This window comes from Onychostoma macrolepis, chromosome 20 (genome assembly GCF_012432095.1).
Source record: "Onychostoma macrolepis isolate SWU-2019 chromosome 20, ASM1243209v1, whole genome shotgun sequence".
Taxonomy (NCBI): domain Eukaryota; kingdom Metazoa; phylum Chordata; class Actinopteri; order Cypriniformes; family Cyprinidae; genus Onychostoma; species Onychostoma macrolepis.
The window spans coordinates 16,839,572-16,862,267 of record NC_081174.1 but is presented as its reverse complement, the minus strand read 5'-3'; the positions used below and the strand labels follow the sequence as shown (position 1 = coordinate 16,862,267).

General features: G+C 39.0%; 1 protein-coding gene across 1 annotated transcript; it reads left to right on the top strand.

The window, feature by feature from the left end:
* Positions 1–138: 138 nt before the first annotated feature.
* On the top strand, positions 139–22,242 carry esr1 (estrogen receptor 1). The gene is given in 12 exon segments (XM_058755668.1): positions 139–2,412; positions 2,415–2,435; positions 2,438–2,870; positions 9,704–9,921; positions 12,120–12,236; positions 17,983–17,997; positions 18,000–18,320; positions 19,121–19,259; positions 20,297–20,430; positions 20,976–21,159; positions 21,278–21,494; positions 21,496–22,242. Coding segments are annotated over 12 exon segments (1,986 nt in total). The 5' UTR covers positions 139–2,390; the 3' UTR covers positions 21,661–22,242.
* The last annotated feature ends 454 nt before the right edge of the window (positions 22,243–22,696 follow it).

Here is a 22,696-nt window from a genome sequence, read left to right as displayed (position 1 = left end):
GAAACTCTTATAATTTAACAGTTATAGTTTAACAATTAGTTTTAGAGATTCAATTCATTTCTTTTTATAAATGAGTATTTTCTCATGTTCTTTTTCTTCCTGAGTCATCATACGCTGGCAGAAGTGTTCCTGGTATGGGCTCATGCTGCTTGTTGATTTATCCTTTGAGAGCGCAATTTGTTTACTTTCACAGTATGTTTTCTTTGTGTGTGTGTGTGTGTGTGTGTGTGTGTGTGTGTTTGGATGCTTTCTGGGTCTTCCAAGGAGCCTTGCCTCCATTCTACAGAGCAAAGAAACGAGTCCAAAAAAAACAAAGAATTGATGTTACGTAATAATCATGTGAATGCTATCTTTTTGTGTTTAGGGGTCAGCGGAGGACTGTGTACATGCTGTTTTTCCTGAAAATCAAGGCCATGGATTTGGTCTTTGAACTGTTCTAGTTCTCTTACAGCAAGAGCTAAACGCAAAAGTAGACATAAAGATTTCAGCTGGCCTTGTTGTTTTTATCAGAAACCTGCGGGCAGCAGATTGAGACACGTACATTTTGCATACATCATACACACTGCATCACATAAAAGGTTATAAATACAGTTTGTTTAATTTTAAGATATATGTTGTAAAAGAACATAGCTAATAATCAGCATGTTATAATTTAATGCATTAGCAGACATTTTGTTTTGAGGACAGTGCTGCATATATTTTAATTAGAAGAACAAATTATTAAAAATAAAAATATATCCACTACTTGGGATTGTCCTAAATTTGTAAGATTCAGTAAGATTTTTTAAATGTTTTTTTTTTTTTTTAAGAATTCTCTCTTTTCACAAAGGCTGCATTTATTTGATCAAAAACAGGCTACAGTAAGAGTGTAATATTGTCAGATATTATTACAATTTAATACATATATATTTTTTAAACCTTTAAACTGTAATTTCCTGTGATGGCAAATCTGAATTTTCAGCATCATTACTCCAGTCTCGGTGTCACATGACCCTTCAGAAATCATTCTAATATGCTGCTTTGGTGTTGACAGTTGTGCTGCTTAATCATTTTGTCGAAACCTTGATACTTTTCCCCAGGGTTCTTTGATGAATAGAAAGTTTAAATGAAGAAACTTTATTTGAAATAGAAATCTTGTAACATTACTGAACAATTTATGCACCCTTTCTGAGTTAAAAGAATTTATGTATATTTTAGCACACAGTTAGACAGTATTACTAAGTCAGTAAAAAATACTAATAATGTTCCCTTTTAAAAAGAGAAATCAAAACTCAATTACTCAAGCTTCCAATGCGGCATTTAATGAAGAGCACCGACACCTACACACTTTCCATTTCAGCTTTAAATAGCTGCCAGTACAGAGAAATGATTAGGATCAAACAGACTTGTTTGTCCCTTGTGAGCTGAACAATATTTCATTCCCTTATTTAACCTTTTGCAAAAATCTTTCAACAAATGTAATCAAATCTTTGAAGTATAATTTCCGATGGGGAGAGCATGTAAAATGGTTTTAAAACACATCACCTGTAAAATCCAAAGTTTTGGCAAGTGAATCAGGCGGTGACCTCCTATCTCTTGTTTACCTGGTTGCCATGACCTGCTCTGAAGAGTGACCGCCAATATCGACCTGGCTGTCTTTAATTTGTTTACCTCCTTTTTTTTTTTTTTTTTTTGTAAAAGCCACAGACAGTGAAAGCAAGATGGACACAGGAAGTCAGAGATACATCAGCGAGGGGATGCATTCAGGCTACTTGTGATGGGGCTAAACTTTGAAATCAGAGGACTGGTTTGAATTTTGGTAAGGACTACATAAAGGAGTTAATAACTGATTCTAGTCTTTTTAGTTTCCACGAGAAACAGTATTCCATGTGTCTATTGCTCTAGTGGTTTATAATCAAGCATTTCTTTCTATTATTAGTAGTTTCAGTTGAGTTTCCTGTCCTCTCTTTCCTGTTTAATAGAAAATGATCTCACATCAGACTTGACATCTTGTACAGTTGCTCGTATTTTATCCTTCCTTAAGTGTAGTAATATTTAAGGCTACAATAAGGCATTTTTGTTAGAATAGTAGTTTTAGAGACTGAAAAAAAGAAAGAGATGAAAAATATAAAAAAGGTTATTTTAAGAAAGAAAGAGAAGGAAAAGTAGCCTCACATATCTTAGAAAAACATCACACTTTGTCCTTTCAGCTCAAGGCGGACTGGAGGAGAGAGGAAGGTTTTTTTTGTTTTGTTTTTTGGAGGAGTAGGCAGAACAGTGGGGCGGAAGCAAACAGAACAAGGGGGAGAGAGTTTGAGAAAGACAGTGGAAGGTAAAAAAAAAAGACTGAGCTTAAAAAAGACAGAAACGGTCTTTTGGTGGTTGCTTGTGAACAGATATTACCTTAAGTCATGCTGGCTGCGTGTGTGTTTCCATGGTGATGTCTGGAGGGCAGACTGAGAGGTTTCTGGTGCCAGGCAGCGACACAAGACCAGCCCGAGCCCGGAGAGAGAAGACCTGGAGGGACTTTCCTTACCACCCGCTGTCCATAAACTCTCGCCTATGTACCCTAAGGAGGAGCACAGTGCGGGGGGGATCAGTTCCTCTGTCAACTATCTTGATGGAGCCTATGAGTTCCCAAACCCCACACAGACCTACGGCACCTCATCACCCACCGAGCCTGCCTCGGTCGGATACTACCCGGCTCCCCCCGACCCCCAAGCGCCCCCTGCTGAAGAACATCTGCAGACCTTAGGCACCGGATCCGGCAGTCCTCTCATGTTTGCACCCTCCAGCCCTCAGTTGTCCCCGTACCTGAACCATCATGGGGGACACCACTCGACCCACCAGGTGTCCTACTACCTGGACAGCCCTTCTAACACCGTCTACAGGTCAGTTCAGCTTTAAATACGAGCTCTGGTAGGTGAAGATTTCAAACTGAAGTTTTGAATGAACAATTTACAAGCTCATGAATTTATTATACACAACTTTAAGAGATATATTGGATTCAAGACATTTTATAGTCATTGAGGTTTTTGGCTCTTAATAGCACGTTTCTATCGCTATTTTCATGGTGAAATCCAGGTTAAACTAAAATAGTTGAAAATAAACTATTTTAGATGATTAAGATTATAAAAGAGACATGAAAATATTGCCAGGTGTCCAGTTAATCAGATGAGGTGGTTCTGGAGGTCATTTACACCCGATTTCTGATTCATCGAGGCATGTTTGGTTTAGCACTCAAATCTTGCTTGGATACAAGGTTCAATTTTACAAACAACACCTTACACACACAAAGCCTGGTGAAACAATCCTGGCACATTGTACACTTATACATTTTGTGAACAGGTTTAATTTATATACAAACCATAATAATAAATTGATGTAATAAATTGAGTACCATTATTAGCCAACACCTGAACATTTAAACTAATCTGTTTTTTGTTTTATTTTTAGTTTTACAATATTTCAAATGTGTTTCATGTATTTCTTAAACATCTTTTTACAGTAAACATCTTTTTAATGTGCATAATGGGTTATGGCTATAGATTTGTGAACATGTTTAATTTATATACAAACCATAATAATAAATTGATGTAATAAATTGAGTACCATTATTAGCCAACACCTGAACATTTAAACTAATCTGTTTTTTTTGTTTGTTTTTTTTGTTTTACAATATTTCAAATGTAAAATATATGGTAAAACAAATGTGTTTCATGTATTTCTTAAACATCTTTTTACAGTAAACATCTTTTTAATGTGCATAATGGGTTATGGCTATAGATTTGTGGGTTGTGTATGACCAACATTTAATGCTAAATGGTCTTGATGGCATTTGTTTTCTTTTTGAATTGAAGAAAACATTTATTACTTCATATTACAGTGGTTTACACATTTTTCCCCCCCTACAGGGCACGTTGAGTGCTCTCTGACTAATTATGGTTTATTTTATTTGTTGTTATTTTATGTTCTAGGTTTTGTGCTGTTACTTATTAGAATTTCTTGACTTCTTGGAAAGAAGAAGGTTAGGATTTTGAACATTTGCAGAGCCTGTGATCAAATTCTGTCTCTAGACCTTGAGAAAAGTACAACTAGCGAAAACAACAGTGGTACTGTCTGAACACACAGGGAGTACATTTTTTTTTTACTTTCAGAAGAACTGAAAGGAGATCTGGTAATGATCACAGTTCACAGTTAATGGATTAAAGGGCACCTATTATGCCCTTTTTACAAGATGTAATATTGGTCCTGGGTGTCCCCAGAATGTGTCTGTGAAGTTTCAGCCCAAAATACCCAACAGATCATTTATTATAACAGCTGGAAAATGTCATTTTTGGGGTGTGTCTAAAAAAAGAGCTTATTTGGAGAGTATGGCTTTAAATGCAAATGAGCTGCATATTCCCGCCCAGTCTCCAGAAGAGGGCGTCGCGTATACGTCTCTCACTGCATTGCATATCTGCAGCAATAAACAGCCGGTATAACCAACATAACTGAGAGCGAGAGAACCGGTGTTTGGCCGTACATATGGGAAGTCAAATGCACTGAAAGTGGGACAACAGCACGATGTTACAGAGCTTGCGCTGGGCTGACCATTCATCGGCGCGGATCAATGGAGCCAGCCGCGCGACCCCTACTGGAGCAGCCCCAGAGTGCGCCCTGGAGGATGGGGTCGCTCCGCCCACCCCCAATTTCATTGGCTTATAATACAGCAGATCTTATTGGTGTAGACCAGGGCTATTCAATTAACTTCATTTGAGGGCCGGATTATCGAATTTAACATTTGAAGGGGGCCAAGGGGGTGGGGGGCCGTCGCGATCTTTTTCTGGGGGGCCTATAAAATTGGAAATTAAATTTAAATGCATATTCAGCAGTAAAATTAACTAATATTACCAACAGTAGCATCTATAAAAGGTTAACATTAGTGCTGTCTGCCATTCAATAAAAAAAAAAAAATCACGCATTTCTGTAATTAATTTTAAAAATGTGACTAAATGTGACTAGTCATATAATTGAGTTGTCATATTTTCACACTGAACTTCCAAATTAATATAGAAACAACAAAGATGGTATATTTTAAATTGTGTTCAATGCAGGGGCGGATCTACCGGGGTGGCACGGGGTGGCAACTGCCACCCTAAGAAAAAGATGTGCCACCCCACCTGCCACCCCAGAATTATCACAGAATAAAATATAAATGTAAGCAGTGCTTCATGTGCTACTTTTCAGCCGCGGCGATGACAGCGCGCGATGGTGCACTATGGTTGCACGCGCACGCAGCGCGCCCAGTGTAGTCGGTTTCATTAACAAATGACTCTTATGAACCGGTTCTTTTTGATTCGAAAACACAAAGCGCAGCCCATAACGAATTGTTTTTACATTTGTTCGTGAATCAGATACTGCTTCTCGGTTTATTCAGAAATCCTCTGAGAAATCTAATCCCGTCCGGATGTGTCTGAGATTCATCCCGTAATTGTTTGGTGATCTGATTCTCTGATCGCTCGCGCCACTTTCATCAGATATAGAGGCCTTTCTGCCATATCGGACGAAACAATAACATGCAATCAATAAGAAGATGCCGATCACGAAAACCAATAGCAGAGTTAGGTAAGAATCTTGTATTGCAGTTTTCTCGATTGTTAATAACTGATTTTAGTTGGCCCATTTTCCCAAATCATTCATTCAGTTCTCAAAACAAAGACACGTTTCTCAAAAAGTTTAACAATGAGTAAGTTAAACATTAGGCAGCAAAACTGATGACACTAATCAGAATCTGCATCCTAACAACAGAGAGAAGAGAGCATTCGGTATAATTACAGTACAGTACCAGTACATTAGATGATGGAAATTTCCATATTCTATATGTACAGTAAACTGCTGCACATGTTGTACACCTTCAAACGTGTGACTGTCAAATTTTATTTGTAATCATTTTTCATGTGTAGCTACTGCATGTTTGCAGAACTGAGAAATGACTGCCTAGAGATATAGTCTTGTGTCAGGAGACCAGGAAACTACTGTATACTGTAATGAAATTTGACCAAATGTGCAGAGGATGCTGAATTTACTTATTTTTATTGTTTACTGTACTTTAGGCCTATGTGGTGCATACCAAGTTCATATACAATTCTTTTTCATCTACTATACTAGTGTTTTTCCATCTACTGCAAAATTACTTTACAGTAGTAAAATGAAAATGATCTGTTCCCCAAAGTTCATTGATGAATTATTATTATTATTATCTGTAATTTAATTTCTGTTGTATACTGTAACAGACATTGAGCTGCAATAATAATGCCTGAATCCTAAGAGTTTTTTTAAGTGTTATTGATCTCATGAGTGTTCACTGGGCAGGAAAGTCATCTGTGTATTTGAATTGTAAGTATTTAAGAATACCTGTAATAACTAGATTGAAAAGTTTGAATGACACATTTATGCTGGCTTGTCTTAAATTCTTGTTTAAGAAACATAAATAGTTTGGTCAGTTAGATGTTCTAGATGTTTGCTAAAATGTTTCTAGTTGGTTGCTAGGTTATTCTGGGTGGTTGCTAGGCTCTTGCAGTTGCTGGGGTGTTGCTAGACTATTGATAGTGTGTTTTGGGTGATTACAGACATTCCCACCTCTGGTAATAACAGAAAATCAAACATTGTTTTCAAAACTGATCCAGTTTCAATGCTTTCTTATTATTGCATTTCTTTCTAATGTTAGGAAATTCAAAAGTGTTACTCTTAAGCTTGCACTAAAACATGATTTATACCATCTAAGTAGCCTATGCAATATTAATAGAACCGCTTAAGTTCAGAAACATTTATAACCTGTTGAAGTTTTTTATATTGTGTATTGACTTGGTGCCATGATGGATATTGAAATGTTATTTATTTTTCATTTTAAACAGTATAGATGATTACTTAATGGTAATGCAATATTTGTGAACAACTGTGCATGTCAGACAATCAATCCCCAAAAACTATGGATTGGAGCTTGCTTTGGTGTTGCCACCCCTCATAGACCCCATGCCACCCTAAAAATTATTTTCTAGATCCGCCCCTGGTTTAATGGCATCTTTTTACTAGCCTATTGTTAATGGAGAAGTATCATTGATATTTTATATATTTATATTTATTTTAAAGAACAACTGCGGTGACAAATAAGACAATAATACCAGAGTCCATCAGCGTGAACTGGGGTTTTATGTGTGGATAATAGGAATAAAAACCTTGCTGAAACAATATATATTATATTTATTATACAATATTATATTTTATTTTTATTTTTTATTATTATTTATTTTTTTTGCATATAGACCTATTTTAAATGTTTTTGTTTACTAAAACAGCTGTTACTAAATCTGACCTACAGAAAATATTATTATTAATGTGCTTTAGTGCGTATTTAAGCAATAAATGTTAATTTCTCTGCAACATTTTTATATATACTTTTATATATAGGCTATATGCACAAATTAAATGACTGGTTTTATGGCTCGAAAGAACCAGGAATCACTGTACTATATTAGGCCTGCTGATTTTAGATTTTTAGTAGTTATTATAGTCTTTAATAAATAAAAACTATTAATCACAGAGAAAGTCTCTTTTACTCATTAAAAGTGCTCACGTATCTATTGCACAGATTTACAGCTCTGAGTGATTTAATATTCGATAGTTATGCAGGTCTGTATGGGTACAATCTAAATTCATCCCGTACACAGATTAGAACACACACGCACACACACACACACACACACACACACACACACACACACGACTGTGTGGATACATAAATAATTGGATTTTTAATATCTGATGTCACGGACACTTATTTACTATAAGATAGGAACAGAGGCGGACAAAGTACACAACTTCCTTACTTGAGTGAAAGTACAGATACCACTGGTCAAATACTACTCCACTACAAATGAAAGTTGTAAAGAAAATTTTTTACTTAAAGGTGCTGTATGTAGGATTGACACCGAGTGGTTGAACTAAAACATTTTATTAGCACTTTATAACCTACAAGTTTGTGCGGCATTGAGCAACTTTGGCTATAACACATCTCTTTAAACAACAAAAAACGGTTGCGCGTTAAAACTTAAAATCAGCCACTTATGTTCCTGTTTGTCCATCTCTAAAATAGCCTACAGTAAATTATCATAATTTGCGTATAAAATCCCAATTTAGTGCTGATCCGCGGCCTGCCGATCCTCAAGGAAATATGAATGAAGCCTATTCAGCCTGAAGAACCCGGAGGTGCCATCGCCAAGAGTTTACTTGTAAACAATGACTTCTTCAGACTAAAATTACCATGGTTACTAAACAGATAATAATTAAGATAGGCCTATGATTCTAGAGTTAGCACATGATATTTCTGTAATATGGCCAAATCAATTACAAAATCGTACACAAAGGAATGCGCATGCTCGGATCTACACCAATAAGATTTGCCGTGTTATAAACCAATGGAATTGGGGGTGGGCGGAGCGACACGTGTCGCGAAGTCCGCGTATTATACGCGACTTTGGGCTTCTTTTTTTGTAAAGTTGCGGGAAAAAATCCCTGGTCGCGGGTTGCGGTTTTTTGGGCTTATTTTTAAAAATATGGTCGCTTGTTATGGAAATCTGACAAGCAACTTAGCTTTTTTATTTATGTTCGCCTATATTCTCCAATGCATTGATTGACAATCGTTCAGATTGCACACTGGAGTACTTGCGCTACTGAACGAATCTCAAAAGCATGGCGCTGATCAGTTAAAAATACTTAATGTATGCACACAAATACCATTAAAACGCTAAGCACTATAAAGTCATGACATTCACAAAGGAATCTGGAGTGATACACGTATTTAGGTAGATTTTGAGGTGCATTACCTTGAAAAATGAAAGTAATCCACAGCGTCCTCAGCAGCTAAGATGTTGGGAGAAAATGAAGACTCTTATGTTCAATCTTACATCCAAACACAGAGCACCAGGATTGCTTGCGAGACATTGTAGAGGTTACAGCTGCTGGAGAGCGGAGAAAATGAAGGACAGGGTAACGGCTGAGGGCAGAAACTATAGCAACACAGGGCTGTCAATCAACTGCCGTGGCTCCGCCCTCCGAAATGTGACGTCACACTGCGGTGAGAGTCAAAACGGCAGGCCTAGTGAGACTGACTTTGTTTAAAGGGGATTAAAATCATCAAATTCATCCACTGCTTTAGGCAGCTTGGGGAACCCAGTTATCATCTGATGACATTGGACAGCACTGCAGTTCAATTTTGAGGTTATGCAATAAATCTGTTGGATATCAGAATTAAACATAAAATAAATATTTACAAACACTGGAACAAGAGGTCAGAAGGAAATGGGGATGGTCACACTTGTCCCGTTTGGAGTCACGTACATATTCTCCTTGGATATTACAAATTTGTATCTAAAGATATTTTATATACATGGTCTATAATTTATGTTTATTTATTTATAGGAATGCACAGTTTTGTGGTACCATAACGGTTATCGGACGATATTAGGGATTTTTAAAATTATTTTCCATATCTGCCAGTGGTGGATATTTAATTGTGCATTTCCTCTATTTTAACATTTATATGCTCACTTGAAGTTCATCTTAAAGTGAAAAATTCACTTGCCACTATTAAACTAACTGATTTTAGATTTTTCTCTGCTGTGGTGAGTTATCCTGGTTTCTATCATCCACTCTATATTGACATTTGACTTTTTTCTGTCTGTAGGTCCAGTGTTGTGTGTTCTCAGCAGGCAGGTGTTGGTTTGTGTGAGGATCTGTGCAGTGCCACTGACAGACAGGAGTTGTACTCCGGATCAAGAGGAGGGTTTGATTCAGAGAAGGAGACGCGCTTCTGTGCAGTGTGCAGTGACTATGCGTCTGGCTATCATTATGGAGTGTGGTCCTGTGAGGGATGCAAAGCTTTCTTCAAGAGAAGCATTCAAGGTAACCAGTCTGTTACACGCACATTCTTGCTGTTCCGAATATCAGTGTGACTATGACTATGCCACTGTCGCCACCTACTGGCGTATCGATGTAAGAAAGAGTCCCCTAAAATACCTACAATAATTTAATGCACAGACAGAAACTTTTTGAGTGGGGAATTGCTTAGCTTGCTTAAGAAACAAAAAAAGACACAAAACTTGAGTGCAACGGGCAAACATGTCTAGCCTAGCGCATGTTTACGTATAGAAAATCATGGAAAACGCGTTCTGTGTTTAGTGAACAGCTCCTCAGTGCAGTTAGATCGCCACTCAAGTCAATCAAATTCGAGGAACTAAACTGCCGTAAATTAGAGTAATGAGCTTTATTATGATGCAGCCGTAAAACTAGTATCAGAGATTTTAAGCACACTTGCTTATCTGATTGTGTTTTAGTAGCCTATTTAGTCTATACATGCACCTAACAACAACCATTTCATAATTTTTAATAGGCATCTGATAATTATCAGCGTATTAGGTCTGCAATACCAAAAACAAATTAGCCTAATTAATTCTTGGGAAAGTGGTCATTTAGTGCATACATAGTTTTCTCAGTCCAAATATGTGTCCAAAAATATATGGGTGCTGGCAAAAAGAAAGATAATTTGATTATCTTAGATTTTCTAATAGTAATTTTCAAGTCAAGCCCTTATGCTTTCAAATATAATTTCAGATGTGTGAATGTATGCCACAAATAATCATCCTTGCATGTTCCCTACTGTCCTTCCTTTTAAAGTAGAAAAAGGTGAAAATCGAAGTCTCCCATGTGCTAGATCTGATGAGAGGCTGCCTGATATGTACAATGGAAGCACACGGATGTTTCTGCTCGCACCTTATTTGCAGTTCAGTATTGCGTTGGAAGGGGGTGCGGATCTGGGTGGGTTTGGTGAGATGAGAGGCCGGGTAGATGTTTTGAGCTTGACCTTGACATGCAAGCTCCTGATGAGCTCTTTCCTGGGGCAGGTAACTGCTGCTGATTTTAACTGCTATTCTAGTGAGTAAAACTGAGCAGAAAACTGGAGGAAAATGACTGTAAGTGTGTACCAGACAAATGGGTTTTAGGACACACTGGGTGAGGGGAATTACAGTAAGTATAAGGGAGTGCAGAATGATAGACAGCCAAGATGTTTAGGAGAGACAGACCATCAGGACAGGAAGGCAGAGAGAAGAGCAAATAAATACATTTTGGATTTGGGTTTCACAAAGGATTTTTTTAAAAGTAGCCTATATATAATTTAATTTGCTTATATATATATACAGTTGTTTAATATAATATGATCCCTGCAATAAAATGTTACAATTCAGATCCCTATACTCACAGTCTTTAATACATTTTTTAAATAAAAAATTTACTTTAAAGAATCCTGTGGAGCCAGTGCTTACTTTCTTATGTAAATTCATGTAAAATTTACTTTCACTGTAAAAAAAAATACATCTAAAATATACATGATATAAACAACACATATAATATAATTAATGTAATATAAACTACATAAAAAGACATATTAAAATAACTTGCCCATCAGAAAAAAATGTTATTGCTGAATCCTGATATATGTTTTTCCTGAGTGAGCTGTCATTTGGTGGATACTGTTTTAGGCATTTGTGATTGTTAAAGCGATTTTGTTGAGCAATAGTTTCAGGGAGTAACCTGAGTCTTTCTAAAGGACTCAGTGGTGATTTGCTCTCTACAGTTTCCAGGTCATCTGTGCTGGCCACCCAAAATAGCTTATTAACCTAAAATGTGTTTACAACCATTATCTTGTTCACATCTAAATTTTCATGTTTTGGATTCTCTGTTGTAGAATATGTCATTATGTGCATGGTTTTATACAGTGGTTTGGATGTCAGGGTGTATGTGTTTTTGTGTAGGTCTGTGACATTTCTGGCTGAGACACAATCATCTAATTTAAAATTTCATTTGGAGCGCTGGAACAGCATGTACCTGCTCTCAGCGCTTAATCAGATCCAAGGCCGTTGATGCGCTGCACTGCACTCTTTGTTGCTTCTGACGGAACAGTATTTACATATCGCTAATACAAAGTTAAAAAAGGAAAACATCCCTGAAAGCTGATCTTAAAAAAATACTTTACTGTTTAAGCAAGAATTCAAGGGTAAAACAATGATCAAAAACAAGCCCTACTTTTTTTTTTCTGCCTCTAGGTCACAATGACTATGTTTGTCCGGCAACCAACCAGTGCACTATTGACAGAAACCGCAGGAAGAGCTGCCAAGCATGCAGACTACGCAAGTGCTATGAAGTAGGCATGATGAAAGGAGGTACATAAAGATTTCTCTTTCTCTCTCTCTCTTTATGTCTCACATACACATATATGCATCTGTCATGATCTCCCACATTTAAAGCAGCATCTAGAGTAGAGTTTCCCCTACTTTTGTCTAGGGTTGGGCAACATTCCGAATTTAATAATGGACTCCTTTTCAATTAATCAACTGCCGTGGCTCCGCCCTCCGAAATGTGACGTCACACTGCGGTGAGAGTCAAAACGGCAGGCCTAGTGAGACTGACTTTGTTTAAAGGGGATTAAAATCATCAAATTCATCCACTGCTTTAGGCAGCTTGGGGAACCCAGTTATCATCTGATGACATTGGACAGCACTGCAGTTCAATTTTGAGGTTATGCAATAAATCTGTTGGATATCAGAATTAAACATAAAATAAATATTTACAAACACTGGAACAAGAGGTCAGAAGGAAATGGGGATGGTCACACTTGTCCCGTTTGGAGTCACGTACATATTCTCCTTGGATATTACAAATTTGTATCTAAAGATATTTTATATACATGGTCTATAATTTATGTTTATTTATTTATAGGAATGCACAGTTTTATGGTACCATAACGGTTATCGGACGATATTAGGGATTTTTAAAATTATTTTCCATATCTGCCAGTGGTGGATATTTAATTGTGCATTTCCTTTTAACATTTATATGCTCACTTGAAGTTCATCTTAAAGTGAAAAATTCACTTGCCACTATTAAACTAACTGATTTTAGATTTTTCTCTGCTGTGGTGAGTTATCCTGGTTTCTATCATCCACTCAATTATCAGCGTATTAGGTCTGCAATACCAAAAACAAATTAGCCTAAATAATTCTTGGGAAAGAGGTAATTTAGTGCAATATGTGTAAATTTGAATGGAATTGGCCACAACAGTGAATGATTACTTTATGTACTATTACTTATTTTATACTATTTTATTTATTAAACCTTTTCCATCTTGGTTAATGTTAGTTTCTTCATCTGTGTGACAGAGATAGAAATTAAATAAACATTTAATTTATATTTAATGTATTAAATCTTATGTATATTTTACTATTTATAATTAATAATATGTAAAATATTAAATACAAATTTGTAAAGTAGCTTTTCCATGTTAATTGTTAAGGGATAATTCAAAATGAAAAAAAGGAATAAAAAAAAAATCCCCATCGTTTGAAATACAGAAATAATTCACACTGAAAACAAATACTTAAAAAATAATTTATGTAAATGTTTTTTAATTTCATTCCATTTTTATTCTACTCAAATTCAGTGCTGCATCCTGTTAGTTTAAATGAAATTAAATTTTAAAGGTTCTCTTTTTAATTCTGAATAGTGCATAATCAGACCATGACAAGCTTGCCCTAGTGAAAAATGAATTACATTCATTTCATGCTAAGTATACTACAAATACATTTACATATTTATGTACTTAATAAAAGCAATTGTACTTTTAGTATTCTAAACTGGTATACTTTAAGTCTGCTAAATTGGAATAACTAATTTTGTACTTAATGCACTTGTTGTTCAGTCATTTTAGACCAAAAAAAAAAAAAAGTCTGGAAATTTTAAAAATCATTATTCATTGGAATGGTATGAAACTCTGTGACTTTTATGTCACTTTTTTTTGATTTTCATAATTTTTTCCACTAGGAGGAACAAATCTGCCTCAATTCAATGGATTTTAAATACTTTTGCTTTATTTTTAACTTAAATACTGCATTAATTGAAAAACTATTTTACGTTTTACATTTTATACAGAAAATAGTCCACAATTTAGATATGAATATTGATTAGTAATATGAAATACAATCAAAATGCTAAATATTAAAGAAAAAAAAACCTCCACTGTGTCCCAAGCCCTTGAGGTTGGACCACTGGTTTCTCGGGGTGACTTGCGCTGGTTCTCAGCACCCTGCCCCGGTGCCTCTCTTCCCGGAGGTGCATGGGGAGCTTACCAGGTCGTGGACGGCACCTTTTACTGCCAGAAACTGACCTGCTAGCTCCTCCTCCCTGCAGCTAGGAGGTATACGAGGGTCCCCCCGGTGGAGCGGTCGGTTGCAGTGCAGTTGTGTCCTAATACCACCTCCGCCCAGCAGGGCAAACCGTGCCTCCCCTTCCAGGCCTGTAGGTACTCGTCTGGTCTGACTGGCGATGCTATGTGGCCTGTGGAGAAGCTGCCTCCTCCTTACACTACGGTGTTACTGCAGGTTCTTCAGGATAAAAGCACTGAGGGACCTGCATGAGGGTGGTCACGATCTGAAAGTTCTGAAAGAGCTCTGAACCGCAACTGACCTTGCACTCCAAGCGATGAAGGTCACCGCAAGTTCTTTGGATCGTGCGATGTCCACACTTGCCGTCGAGGAGCATCACCCCTGGCTGTGTCTGGTCGACATAGGGATGCCGGCAAAGTTCGGTTCCTCAAGGTCCCTGTGTCCCAGACTGGCTTTTTTGGCAACGCAGTCGAGAACACGGAAGACTCCATCCCCAGACGGTCCAGCTGATTTGGAGACGTTTCGGAGTCGCTCAGGTAGACCTATTTGCATCTCTAGAGACTTCTCACTGCCAGTTGTTTTACTCCCTGACCGAGGGAACACTCGGCACAGATGCACTGGCACACAGCTGGCCATGGGGCCTTTGCAAGTATGCGTTTCCCCCAGTGAGCACTGTGCAAGATCAGGGAGGACAGGGAGCAGGTCCTGCTCGTGGCGCCTTACTGGCCCACTCGGACTTGGTTCCCAGAACTGATGCTCCTCGTGACAGCCCCTCCTTGGCAGATTCCTCTGAGGAAGGATCTACTGACTCAGAGACGGGGCACCCTCTGGCACTCGCGTCCAGACCTCTGGAAACTTCATGTCTGGTTCCTGGACAGGACGCGGAGGTTCTAGGTGACCTACCCCAAAAGGTAGTTGACACCATCACTTCGGCGAGAGCACCATCTATGAGACACACTTGCGCCTTGAAGTGGAACATGTTCATCGAATGGTGCTTTTCTCACCGAGAAGACCCCCGGAAGTGCCTGATCAGAGTCGTGCTGTCCTTTCTGCAGCAAGGGTTGGAGCGAAGGCTGTCTCCCAACACCCTTAAAGTCTATGTGGCTGCGACTGCTGCCAACCACGACCCTGTGGAAGGGAAGTCGGTGGGGAAGCATGACCAGGGGCCGGATTCACGAAAATCTTCTTAAGAAATAAGTTAAGAAATTTCTTAAGATAAATTCCACACTTACAAAGAATGTTCGTAAGTGCAATTCTTGAAAAATTCTTAATAAGTTCTCAAATATATTCTTAAGAACATCTTAATTTTTTTCTTAAGAAGAAAATGACAGTCTTTATCTGAGTGAAAACATGATGCACTGATAAACTCACTGCGCTTCCTGCAGATTACCATATAATAATCATAATAAGCACAGCACACTCTTTTTGTCGCGACTTTGACTGGCGCTCAGCTTCACGTTTTTAATGCGCCATTTTTGAACAGCCTGTCTGTCTCAAGCTGCAGCGATCTGTTTCATTCGTTTTTGTGCTGTGCTTTTGCGCTCTCATCCGAGTGAATGCTTCCGGTTTGTGTGTCCGCGCTGCTACAACTAACGCATACTGTGTATCGGCGCATTCATATGCGCTGCATACTGCCAAAGATTATGTCGTATTTATAGGCTAAAATAAAAGCGTCCAATTAAAGCTTCCTATCTGACTCGTTTTTGTAGAGTTGCTACTGAGTTTTGAAGTCAGAAAAATAGGCTAGTCACACATAGGCTAGTCATTCATGACCGATCATTGTTTACATTATCAGTCATCGCTGTCACTTCAGAAAACTCGCGCACATCCCTATTAATAGTCCTACTATGTATTATATGTAGCTAATGTTGTTGTAATGCTTAAATATAACAATTAATTTGAAATAACCCAATAAATTTATTAAATAATTCTTACTGTTTTGGATTTAAGACAAGTCTGGGGCTGTCCTAAATTTAAGAAGTTATTTACGATGATTTTCAAGATTCTTTTCAAGAATTTGAATTCTTCTTAGGTTTTGTCTTAAAAACAAAAGATAAGAATATTCTTAAGAAGAATTTTTGGGAATACAAAATATTCTTAACTTTTTTCTTAAGTTAAAAAATAAGAAGAAAATGGCAGTTAAGAAGAAATTTCTTCTTAAGAATGTTTTGTGAATCCGGCCCCTGGTTATCAGGTTCCTTAGGGGAGCGAGAAGGCTAAATCCTCCACGGCCCCCCTCTATACCCTCTTGGGACCTGTCTCTAGTGCTCAGAGCACTACAGCAGGGCCCATTTGAGCCTTTGCAGACAGTTGAGCTGAAGTTCCTCTCAATGAAAACTCTGCTCCTGTTGGCATTGGCCTCTGCCTCCATCAAGAGGGTAGGGGACCTGCACGCATTTTCGGTCGACGATTCATGCCTAGAGTTTGGGCCGGCTGACTTCCAGGTAATCCTGAGGCCCCGGTCCGGCTATGTGCCCAAGGTTCCCACTGCTCCCTTTAGGGATCAGGTGGTGAGCCTGCAAGCGCTGCCCCTGGAGGAGGCAGACCCAGCCCTAGCTTTGCTTTGTCCCGTCCGAGCATTGAGATGCTACGTAGACAGAACGCAAAGCTTCAGGGCCTCAGACCAGCTCTTTGTCTATCACGGAGTCCGGCAGAAGGGGAATGCCGTCTCTAAGCAGAGGATGGCCCACTGGATAGTGTATGCCATCACCCTGGCTTATCAGGCACAGGGTGTGCCCTGCCCGTTCAGGTTGAGAGCTCACTCTACTAGAAGTGTTGCATCCTCCTGGGCGCTGGCTCGTGGTGCCTCGCTGGCAGATATTTGTAGAGCTGCGGGCTGGGCGACCCCCAATTCGTTCGCTAGATTCTATAGCCTTTGTGTGGAGCCGGTATCCTCCTGTGTTCTCACCTCAAACGGGTAGAAGCACTGAGTGACTCAGGCTTTGGGTCAGCTTGCTAAAACTGCTCCAGAGTACTAAGCTCCTCTGTCCCCTCGGCACCAGGTCCTCAGTCGATGAATCCGTGAGAACCGGTAGAGGGCTGGGTTCCATATGTAAAGACCTAATGGATCCCATATGTGTAATTCCACGGTATAACTCCAGAGTCCTTGTTTCCCCAGCAACTTCTGCTATTTTTCTTAGAGGGTTACAATCACCTCTAATCTTCCATATGCACCTAAACGGTTGTTCATATGTGTAAGTACTTCTGAACCTCCTTCGGGAAGGATGGAACGGGTACGTCCAAGTGGAACGTGTACGTTTGCCAATGTTATCCAGTCTTATTGAGTGGGTTGTGCCATAGCAACAGTAACTGGTCTTCTTGTGGTAAGCCCCTACCTACGCCAAAAAGAAGGGGCGCAGGAGGCTTCCACAGGACACTGGAAAGGGCAGTATCCATGGTCCTTTGGTAGGGATCTCAATTCATCGTCACCGACGTGACTCGGAGTGACCGACTGAAAGGGAACGTCTCGATTACATATATAACCCTCATTCCCTGAAGGAGGGAATGGAGATGTCACGTCCCGTCGCCACGGCTTCGGTACAGAACACATTTACTGACACATTGTCAGTAAATGTGTTAATAGATTTGATCTATACTTAATATGAAATAAAATGTTTTTTTTTATAAAATATATTACTTTTTGCTAGGGTGTTCACATGTACTGCACAGTCTTTCATTTTTCTCTGTTGTCAAAGATTTTGAAAAAAGGATATAATAAAAGTAATAACCTGCATGTTTTCCATTGCAGGTATTCGTAAGGACCGTGGGGCCGCACTATCAGGCGTGACAGGAGGAGGAGCGCTAATGAAGATCGTGTCAAGTGCTACAGTGAGCAGTCAAGCCACAACTGTCTGAGAACAGCTCCTCCGCAGGACAGGAGGAAGAAGAGCAGTGGTGGTGTGGTCAGCACTTTATGCATGCCTCCTGACCAGGTGCTGGTGTTGCTTCTGGGGGCAGAGCCGCCGGCCGTCTGCTCACGACAGAAACACAGCCGCCCGTACACCGAGATCACCATGATGTCCCTGCTCACAAACATGGCTGACAAAGAACTCGTCCACATGATCGCCTGGGCTAAGAAAGTACCAGGTAAAACCCTTTCAAAGATCAATTAAAGTTGCTTTAACTGAGAGTGCAACATCACGGAAGGGGGTTTTAAATCAGAAGAAATCACTTCTAGGAATAGAACCCCTGGTGACAGCCTTGCCAGTTTTTGTAACCGTGGCAGCAGGTTTCGACAGCACAGGTGGCAGAGATTCAAATGACAAGGTCACAGGCGAGAAGGTAAAGAAGATAGGTGTTATTACAGTGATCTGTGCTGCGCCTCGGCCTGATTTGGCCTCCAGCTGAGATTGCACACATTAAAAGACCTGCTGGGAGTTTTAAGGGAGCCATTATACAGTATCTGAGGTTCAGATGTCTTAATTAACCCTCCTCAGAGAAGGAAACAATTTTAACTCATGAGATACAGCGGATAAAACTTACAACCCTAAAAATTTCAGGTTCCATAATTATTTACCGGAAGGTGGTAATCTTCACTCTTCTAACCCTCTTATACATCACCAAGGAAGATCATTTCAATAATAGGCAAGAAATATGCTGTAATGTGATGAATCATTTTACTAATAGCACTAGTATTAAATGTGATTTGCAACCCATCCTTGTGCTACTGACTTGAATGTCAACACGATCTTTCAGAAATCATTCTAAATGCTGATTTGGTGCTCAAGAACATTTCTTATAATCTTTTAATTAATTTACTTTCATTTCTGAGCACTTTAATGCATCCTTGCTTACTAAATGTGATAATTTCTTCTAAAAACAAAATTTGATTGACCCCAAATTAGTGAACAGTAGTGTATGAAGCATGATGTCTCTGTTCTGCCCAGGCTTCCAGGATCTCTCTCTGCACGATCAGGTTCAGTTGTTGGAGAGCTCTTGGCTGGAGGTGTTGATGATCGGCCTCATATGGAGGTCTATTCATTCACCTGGAAAACTCATCTTTGCTCAGGATCTCATCCTCGATAGGTACTGGATGTTCTGCACTTCCTCTTGTAGACCACTGTAAAACAAGTATTGCCACTTTTTTTCTATACTTTCATATTGGAACAACTCATTTAGTGAGGCTATAATAATAATTTTAAAAAAAATTATCTCACCTTTAACATTTCTTATATTCATCTAGTCAGACATGGAAAAGTGCAACCATGCTTTGAAAACACATTCAATTGTTTTGATTACATTTAGCCTCACTTGACTGTTAAGAATAATGGAAATGCACTAACATGCCGTGACAGAAACCCGCGGGGACACCTGTTAAACTCTAATGAAACTCACGACTTTATTTTAGTCTCAGGCAATCTTACTTGATACTGATGCTGTGAGGGTGATTGTGGGCTTTTTGAGATGTCATACTGACCTGATGCATTCCCTCTGCATGTGCTTATTTTTTGCCTCAATTTCATAAAGAACATTAAGTTGCATGTGGTTTTGTCCCCTTGCAGACAGGATATGGCCCAGCAGAGGGACCTGCCTCATAAAATGAGATTAAATGATTATGAAACGAAAACTAGATTGTTAAAAAGGATGTGAACTATTTACCAGAGTTACCAGAGAGCTCCTCTTCAGAAGACCATGTCACAAGTAGATAGTAATTAGGACCCGGTTGGGAACAGGCTCTTTAAAGGGCTTCTGAAGAACAGTGTCATCACTGACTAAGGCAATACCAATCTAATCAAAACCAGCATCCGTAAAAAGTAAAGAGTGGTGAGCTTGGCGGTTTAATAAAGCATCCTGGAGGATGAAGGAGAAACGATGAGTAAAAATTTGGATGGGACTGAAAAGACAATATGGCTGAATGCGAGAAAGGAAGGAGCCTGTTAATATAGGATAAGAACTGATGAAAGACAGATGATCTACAGAGAGTCCATTAGAGGTCCAGTCTTTAAGTAAACAACATATTCAGTGTTTACAGCTTCACTAGAGGAGGTGGGGGAAAAACAGGGCTATTTTAAGGCACATACACAATCTCCTAGCATGGATAAAGTGCTGGTCTACCTCTACAGGAGCGAAGGAGAATGTGTTGAGGGGATGGCTGAGATTTTCGACATGCTCTTGGCGACTGTGGCTCGCTTCCGTAGTCTCAAGCTCAAGCTGGAGGAGTTTGTATGTCTCAAAGCCATCATACTTCTCAATTCTGGTGAGTCTGCAAGTCACAGAGAGTGAATGAACTTGGTGATTTGAGTACTTTGGAAATAAAATACACTTTGGAGCTTCCAGTGGTATTATATTATTAAATGCTCCCTGGAATATTTGATTCTGACTGGTCAGTCATGTAGGATTCAATTCACCCACACAATCCCATCAACCTTCAATATGTGATCAAAAACTTAGCAGAGCTTTTCTAAGCCAGTTAACGCTATGCTAAGCTAGTAGGATACACTGTAAAACACACAAAAGGTATTTAATTTGAGCTTTTTGTTGTATGTAATTAAAACATTTAATGAACAGTATTTACCACAAAATAAACCACTTCAGAATCCTTTATTTTGGAATCTCTTACTTATTTAACATACACTTCGATTCAAAAGCTTGGGGTCTGTATGATTTTTTTTTAATAGAAATCTTTCATATCATTATAAGTGTCTTTAATATATCCTATGTGTAACAACTCTAAACATGTCTTAAGTGTCAGTTAATGTGTAACGCTTTAATGGTTATTGCTTATATTTTCTGTCTGGTCAGGTGCATTTTCATTCTGCTCCAGTCCAGTGGAGCCCTTGATGGACAGCTTCATGGTGCAGTGCATGCTGGACAACATCACTGATGCCCTCATTTACTGCATCAGTAAATCGGGTGCCTCGCTGCAGCTGCAGGCCCGCCGACAGGCCCAGCTCCTGCTGCTGCTCTCACACATCAGACACATGAGGTAAAGAACAAAAAAATGATTAACACAAATATAATTTCATACACACTACCATTCAAAACAAAAAAACACTGCTTATATTACAGTTATGCATATTATATCTGCTTTCTTTTTTTGAAAGCAACAAAGGAATGGAGCACTTATACCGAATGAAATGTAAGAATCGAGTCCCGCTGTATGACCTTTTGTTGGAGATGCTAGATGCCCAGCGATTCCATTCTTCAGGAAAGGTGCAGCGAGCGTGGGCACAGAGTGAGAAAGACCCCCAGTCTACACCCACAACCAGCAGCAGCAGCCCCTCCAGAGGTCCTGGGACCATGCTGTCCAACATTGCCTGTCACGACCAGAGTCCAGACCCCTGAGCTGTGTACAATCCAGCAACTGAAGAATGTGAAGACTGTGAAGCAGTCAGTGTTAATCTGTCTAATAGTGTTTGAAGGTGGAATTGAAGTCTCTCCTTGTGCCTTATCAAAGTCCACTTTAGATTCTGGAAGACCCATGTAGAAATTAACCCGTTAAAAATGAAAAGAAAAAATGTGAAGAAATTAAAAAATGTGTTGTTGTTGATGTGAAGAAATTTAACCCCGTTAAAAATGTAAAGACATATCTGTAGAAACGGACAGGTTAAGTCTTCAAATAACTTAAACTTACTTAAAGGGTTAGTTCACCCAATAATGAAAATTAGCCTGTGTTTTACCCTCAAAGCATCCTAGGTGTATATGACTTTCTTCTTTCAGATGAATCCAATCAGAGTTATGTTAAAATTTGTCCTGGCCCCTCCAAGCCATACAATAGGGTAAGCGGGTGCTTTTTGTCAATGGTTCAGAAGACGTGAAATAAAGTGCGCGCATCTGCGTCATCCGCCTGGACTGCTTCCGCATATGACAGTCAGCAGAAGTAACAAAAAAGTTTATTATGTTTGAAATATGGATATTTATCTAACAAAAACACGTGGATTCGCTACAGGAGACCTTTATTCACCCCCTGGAGCCGTGTGAGGCACATTTTATTATGGATGCGTGCACTTTATTTCACGTCTTCTAAACTGTTGACAAAAAGCACCCGCTTCCCCCTTTGAAAGGCTTGGAGGGGCCAGGACAATTTTTAACATAACTCTGATTGGATTCATCTGAAAGAAGAAAGTCATATACACCTAGGATGCTTTGAGGGTAAAACACAGGCTAATTTTCATTTTTGGGTGAACTAACGTTAACCCTTTTAAGGTACAATATGTAAGATTTTCGTAATAAAATATCCAAAAACTACTTGCACAGTGTTATATATTTTATGCAGTTGGGTAACGTTATTTATGTTATTCCAAAAGTTCCCAAGGATTTGTAAATCCAGAGAAATTCCAGTTTCCCTGGTCATACAATCAGTGAGGTAACATCTGCATATCCTCAGTTTCAGTTTGTAGAAACTATGGCAACACACAGAAACAAATACTGTGGTATAGTTAAACTAAATCCATTATGTTTGTCGCAAATGAAATGAAAAGTGTTGACCGCAGCATTAAATTTAGATCTGCTCAATGTTGCGC